Source organism: Sus scrofa, chromosome 2 (assembly GCF_054392235.1).
Source record: "Sus scrofa isolate SSC_HxYL_T2T_F1_AM1 chromosome 2, Sscrofa_HxYL_maternal_Yorkshire_Landrace_v2.0, whole genome shotgun sequence".
NCBI classification, from domain to species: Eukaryota; Metazoa; Chordata; class Mammalia; order Artiodactyla; family Suidae; genus Sus; species Sus scrofa.
Genome location: NC_139384.1, coordinates 77,691,060 through 77,698,572, shown reverse-complemented (window position 1 = coordinate 77,698,572; position 7,513 = coordinate 77,691,060). Strand labels below are relative to the sequence as shown.

General features: G+C 38.9%; 1 protein-coding gene across 1 annotated transcript; it reads left to right on the top strand.

Annotated features, from left to right (window-relative positions):
* Positions 1-6,202: 6,202 nt before the first annotated feature.
* LOC110259643 (olfactory receptor 7E178-like) lies at positions 6,203-7,164 on the top strand. Its single transcript, XM_085015273.1, has one exon. The coding sequence runs from the start codon at positions 6,328-6,330 to the stop codon at positions 7,162-7,164; it is 837 nt and encodes a 278-aa protein (XP_084871399.1). The 5' UTR covers positions 6,203-6,327.
* Positions 7,165-7,513: the final 349 nt, after the last annotated feature.

Below are 7,513 nucleotides of genomic sequence, written 5' to 3'. Positions count from 1 at the left end.
TGATAACAATACATAAAAGGAGATGTAATTGATAGAAAATGATTTTTGTATTGGGACAAATATGGGCAATTAGAGTTCCCTAGTGGTACAGTGTGTTAAGAATCTGGCATTGTCACTGCTGTGGCTTGGGTTGTTGCTGTAACCTGGGTGAGGCTCCTGTCCTGGGAACTTTTGCATGACATGGAAGTGGCAAAAAAAAAAAGAAAAAAAGGAAAAAAGCCCAAACCAAATATAGATGGTTAACACTAATAAAATGTAAATGGACTGATTTAGAAACTGAGCACCTAATCCCACTCACACATTCCATAAAAACTATAATTTGTGTGATATAGAGAGAGATGCAAGAATTTTCATAGGATTGGTTTTAAGAAGAGAATGACATAAATAATGATATTAATATACATTATATAATGTAAAACAACTATTTTTAATATATAAATAAAATCTATTAAATTATATATTATTGCATTTAAATATCTTTTTTTTTTGTCTTTTTGCCACTTCTTGGGCTGCTCCCGCAGCATATGGGATGTTCCCAGGCTAGGGGTCTAATCAGAGCTGTAGCCACCAGCCTACGCCAGAGCCATAGCAATGTGGGATCCGAGCCGCCTCTGTGACCTACACCACAGCTCACAGCAATGCCAGATCCTTAACCCATTGAGCAAAGGCAGGGATCAAACCCGCAACCTCATGGTTTCTAGTTGGATTCTCTAACCACTGCACCATGATGGGAGCTCCCTAAATATCTTTTAAATACACATTTACAATTCATCAAATTCTTATAAAATATATATATATAAATTTACCAACCAAATAAAATGATATATTCCCTTTTGTAATAATGCACATCAGTAAAATATTTCATGTAGTATGTACTTTACAAAGACCTAATCCCAGTGTTTTGGTAGACAAGTATATTTAGAGGTACCATAAACAGCATCATGTTTAAGCAGGCTTTTTTTTTCCTTTGTCTTTTTAGGGCTGCACCTGAGGTATATGGAAGTCCCTAGGCTAGGGCTTGAATAAAGGCTAGAGCTGTAGTTGCTGGCATGTCACAGCCACAGAAATGTGGGCTCTGAGCCACATCTGCAGTCTTCAGTGCAGCTCATGCCAAAACAGGACTGTTAACCCAGGAGCAAGGCCAGGGATTGACCCTGCAACCACATGAATAGTTTTTGGGTTCATTACTGCTGAGCCATGATGGGAACTCCTAAATAAGCTTTTAAGAAAGTTGGTTATGGATAATGTAAATCAATATTGATGTTATGGAAACATTACAAGAAAGGAGATCCATCAACTTAATGACATTGTTTGCTTCAGGGAGACAAGGATGCAGAGAATTTGATGTTGAACCCAAGCTCTTGTAAATGACATGCAGTGAGGTCGAACAAACCAAAAGGACTGAATTTGGAGGTGAGAAAGGTTTATTGCAGGGCAAAAAAAGGAGAATAACCAGTGACTCTAGCTCAAAATCATGAACTCCCCAGGGGGTCTAAAGGAAAATTTTTATAGGCAAAATTTAGGTGGTGGGGACTGCAAGGTGTGTGACCTCCCTCTGATTGGTTTGTGATGAGGAAACAATCATCAATCTTCTAGTCGAACCAGTCTGGGACTGGAACTCAGCCTGAAATTAGTATCCTCCATCTGCCTGGGGGCCCTAGTTCTGTAGAAGAACTCAGAGCCAGGTATCAGATTGTTATGTACTTCACCCAAGTAGGAACCTGGCTCAGGCCACATTGCTGAACTACTGTTTCTTTCTTTTTAACTAAAAAAATGTATTAGAGGATAGTCGATTTATAGTGTTGTGTCAATTTCTGCTGTGCAGCATAGTGATTCAGTCACACTTATACATACATTCTTTTTCTCATTATCCTCCATCATGGTCTATCCCAAGAGACTGGGTTTAGTTCCCTGTGCTATACAGTAGGATCTCATTGCTTATCCATTGTAAATGTAATAGTTTACATCTACCAACCCCAAACTCCCCATCCAGCCCGCTCCCTCCCTTTCCCCCATAGCAACCACATGTCTTTATTTGTGATTCAAACAGTGACTGATTAGGGAAGTGAGGGCAAAAAGAAAGACACAGTATGACTCAGGGACCTTCTGCTTCTTTCTTGATGTCCTTATTCCCCTAATTAGTCACTGTCTTTGGATCTCAGGGACTGTCTAGGAGGCTGAAACATTTTCCCTACAAACAGGAAATGGAGGACACAGAAAGGCTTTTGTCCTTGGGAGGGTACCATAGGCTCCTCCTGGATTTCAGAATGGGATGGAGCTGAGGTGCCATAAAAGGCAAATTCTATCAGTAATATTTCAAATCTGTGTAAAATGTGAGATCTGAAGCAAATAGTGTTAAATGTTTATATTTAAAAAATAAGATTTGAAATGGATAAGCAATGGGGTTCTACAGCACAGGAACTCTGTCTAATTTCTCGGGTTTGAACATGATGGAAGATAGTATAAAAAAAGAATGTGCATATATGTATGACTGGGTCACTGTGCTGAACAGCAGAAATTGAAGGAACATTGTGGTTTTTTTGTTTTTTGGTTTTTGTCTTTTTGCCTTTTCTAGGCTGCCCCGTGGCATATGGAGATTCCCAGGCTAGGGTCTAATCAGACCTGTAGCCACTGGCCTACACCAGAACCACAGCAACGAGGGATCTGAGCCACATCTGTAACCTACACCACAGCTCACAGCAATGCTGGATCCTTAACCCACTGAACAAGGCCAGGGATTGAACCTGCAACCTCGTGGTTCCTAGTCAGATTCATTAACCACTGTGCCATGACAGGAACTCCATGAAAGAACATTCTAAATCAACTATAATAAAAAAATTTTTTAAATAAAAAGTATATAAATTACATAGGACTTAAAAAAATAGGAGGTGAGTATTGATAAGAGCAATAAATAATATTAATGGAGCATTTTCTAAGTGTTGAGCAATATTTGAGAAGACATTTTTTTTCTCAATCCCAGCTGCACATTTGGGTAACTAGGAAACTCATGTGTAGAGATCCAGATATTGGTTCTAGGCTGAGGCTGGGGTATTTGTGTATTTTAAAATAAGCACATGTAGGAGTTCCTGCTTTGGCACAATGAGAACAGTGTTGTCTCTGGAATGATGGGATGCAAGTCTGATCCCTGGCTGGCAAGGTGGGTTAAGGATGTGGTGTTGTTGCCGCAGTTATGGTATAAGTGACAACCGTGGCTTGGATTTGATGCCTGGCCTGTGAACACCATAAGCCACAGGGTGGCCAAAAAAGAAAAAAAAAGCATATGTAAATTGACAAGATCTGCTCATCAACTCAGGTCCCAAAGGCAGCTGTGCTGCAGATTTAAGAAAGAAGAGACAAAGAAATAGAGTGAGGATCAGGGGGCTACTGCCTTCGAGAGGCAATAGCAACCCTCTGAGCCAAGTCAAGATTTTTGCTATTTTCTACTTCCTTCTATATACAGAATCACATGTGTCATTTACAATGTTACTGATCAAGGCTACAGATATGCAAGGCACAGACCCTTTGTATTCATAGATGCTATAAAAGATTAACCCTCCAGAGAAAGATTATATTGTTTATGCTTTAGGCTATTACACCCTTTCCTTCAACTCCCTTAGGGTTCTGGTCATGAGAACAAGAATGTCAATGGCTTTCCATCAGCCACATCTGGAGTATTTGGCAACTTGCTTTCAAGCAGCCACTTGTAGATGTACATTTCCTGTCTCACTCCCTTTCCCCCAGGGGTCTAGGAAAGCCATGATTAGCATCATTCTTCAAGCGCCATCTAGTTTCTTTGATTCACTATGGTCTGTGTACATGCATATCTGGCAAACCTCCAACAGTAAATATAGTGATCAGCCAGAACTAAAAACCAGTGGTCTAAGCAATATTAAGGATTTTTCCAACTTTTACCGTCCTCTAAGGTTGGATTAATTATGATAATTTCATAGTATAGAAACTACCCAGATGTGTTTATATTATTTATATTTAATGTGTTTTCAATTAAACCATAGAGCAACATGCCAAAATAATGAAATTGAATTACCTTCAGGTAGCAGAAGAGAATTGCAGTCCCTTTATTTGGAGGGATTGATGTAAAAATCTACTAGCTAAACATGAGAAGCCTGGGTCTTAGGCAGGCTGTTAGACCTCCCCCGGTGTTAAACCCCTCAACTGTAAGTAAGAGGGTTTATCATCAGGAAAACAAGACTACCAGGTATATGAAGATGTATTCAACATCGCTAATATCAGGAACACTGGACAAAACCTCAATCAAATATCACCTCATATCTATTGTGATGGCTATTAACAAAAATCCAAACAACAGCAAGTGTTGCTGAGAATGTGGAGAAAAGGGAACCTTAGTACTTGGTTGGTGGAAATGAATATTGGTACAGCCATTATGGAAAAGAGAATGGAGGTTCCTCAAAAATTAAAAACCATTATTAATTGAGGAGTTCCCATCATGGCTCAGCATAAACAAATATGACTAGTATCCATGAAGATGCATATTTGATCCCTGGCTTCTCTCAGTGGGTTAAAGATCTGGTGTTGCTGTGAGCTGTGTGTAGGTCACAGATGCAGCTCAGATCTGGCTTTGCTGTGTCCTTGGGGCAGGCCAGAGGCTACAGCTCTGATTTGACCCCTAGCCTGGGAATCTCCATATACCATGGGTGTGGCCCTAAAAAGCAAAAATAAAAAAGCAAAAAACAAAAAACAAAAACATTGCTATTGATTGGAATAGAGCTACTCTCTCATCCAGCAATACCACTGCAGGGAAAATGTCCAAAGGAAAAGAAATCAGTACCTCAAAGAGATATCTGTACTCCTAAGTTCATTGTAATTTTTCACAATAGTAAGAATCTGCAAAAAACTGATCTACAGAGCCAGGAATGGATAAAGAAAATGTGCTGTGTATACAGAGACAATAGAATGCTATTCAGCAGTAAAAAGAAGGAAATCCTGCCGTTTGTGACAATATGAATGTAACTGGAGGACATTATGCTTATTAAAATAGATCAGGCATGGAAAGAAAAATAATATGTGATTTTTCCTTAGGGGTGGAACCTAAGAAAATCCAATTCATAAAACCATCAATTAGAACTGTAGTTGTAAGGGGTAGGGTTGGGGGAAATGGAGAGTTGTTGGTCAAAGGGTATAGAATTTCTGTTATAAATGAATGAGTCCTGATTGTCTAGCATACAGCATGTGTCTTTGTGTGAGAAATTATCATATTATCTAATTTAAAGAAACCTTCTTGTTGTATAACCCAAATACGCAATTTTGTCAATCATACCTTAATAAACTGGATAAAAGGAAAACCAGTGAACTAATGTTATCAGGCCACTTCAGAAGAGAGTACAAAAACTAGCATGGTCCCATGTGGGGGATGTTTTACTGAGATTGAATTGAGTTGCAACAAACAACTTCATCTAAAATAAAAAAACTCAGAGAGTGTTCCTTAAATGTCATTATTGTTTAATCATTGAGAGAAGCTCTGTTAACAATGTGATCTTCTTAGTCATCAAGGCTGTATGATTATGTGCACTTAATGAAATGATGCTGGTTGATTTTTTAATTCCAGCAGAGCTAGAGTTATGAAGAATATATTAAATGACATTTAAAACACAACCCTGATATTTGAACAATCATTAATTTCATGAAAGGGGGAAGACAGAAAATAAAAAAATGACTCAACTCCTGAAGATAACTATCACAAAAAATCTGATTACAAACATTCAAATTTAATTTAGAATGCAGTTTACATAAATCCACATTTCAGAGAGTATTTACAAATTTTGTAAATAAAAGAAATATCGAGAATGTATTTGAAAAATAAGTTTTATTTAACTGTTGTAATTAGTTCAATGTGGAACTTTATTTTATTCTTAGAGGGGATAGTGCATTTCTTATTCTGCATTTTTTTCTAAATAAGTAGTCTATATTACCATGATCATGTATTTATATATTCCCTCTCTTCTGTTACTGTTTAGTAAAGTTTCTATAAAGTAAGTGTGTGTAGAAAAAGGCAAATAAATGAAAACCAGTAAGGAAAAAATTCTAAGCAGATAGAAATTGTCACACTGAGAAATACTGCTACAGATCCTGGGGGGATATGAACTTAGAAGTGAATTGCTTGAATCTGAAACATGAACAAAGTGCTGCATGCCCATCTACTAATTTCCCTAATTTTGACCCTCTTTTCTCTAAAAAAAGGTGTCCAAACTATATAGAACTGGAAATCTAACAAGTGTCTCCAAATTCTTCCTCCTGGGACTCTCAGATGACCCAGAACTGCAGCCCTTCCTCTTTGTCCTGTTCCTGTCCATGTACCTGGTCACCATGCTGGGGAACCTGCTCATCATCCTGGCTGTCACCTCCAACTCCCACCTCCACACCCCCATGTACTTCTTCCTCTCCATCCTGTCCTTGGTTGACATGGGTTTCATCTCCACCACTGTCCCCAAGATGATTGTGAACATCCACACTCACAGCACAGTCATCTCCTATACAGGCTGCTTAATTCAGATGTCTGTTTTTATAATTTTGGGGGCTATGGAATGTACACTTCTAACTGTGATGGCCTATGACAGGTTTGTGGCCATCTGTCACCCACTGCACTACCCGGTCATCATGAACCCACCCCTATGTTGCTTCTTACTTTTGGTGTCTTTTTTGGTCAGCCTTTTGGACTCCCAGGTGCACAATTGGATTGTGATACAAATTCCCTGCTTCAAGGATGTGGACATTTCTAATTTCTTCTGTGACCCTTCTCTACTCCTCAAGCTTGCCTGTTCTGACACTCTCACCCATAACTTAATCATGTATTTTGTTGGTGCCATTTTTGGTGGGATTCCAGTCTCAGGGATCTTTTTCTCTTACTATAAAATCATTTCCTCCATTCTGAGAATCCCCTCATCAGGTGGGAGGTATAAAGCCTTCTCCACCTGTGGCTCTCACCTGGCAGGTGTTTGCTTATTTTATGGAACAGGCCTTGGGGTGTATCTCAGCTCAGCTGTCTCACATTCTCCCAGGAAGGATGCAGTGGCCTCAGTGTTATACACTGTGGTCACCCCCATGCTGAACCCCTTCATCTATAGCCTGAGGAACAGAGACATCCAAAGGGCCATGAGGAGGTTCCTCAGCAAAACAATCTATTCTTAATATTTGTGTCATCCATTTGGAGTGTAGATTGGAACATGTGGCAAAATGCAACATCTAGACCTGAAATTTTACATTTCCATCAACAGTGAAGGAAAATTTCCTTTTCTCTGTATATTCTCCAGCATTTGTTTTATATTGACTTGTTAATGTTGGACTTTTGACTAGTGTAAAGTCGTAGCTCATTAGACTTTTGATTTGCATTCCTCTAATAATTAGTGTTGTTGAGCACATTTTCTTGTGCCTGCTGGCCATCTGTATGTCTTCTTTGGAGAAATGTCTTTTCAGGTCTTCTGCCCATGTTTCAATTTGTGTGTAGGGTTTTTTTTGCTGTTGAATCTTATAAATTGCT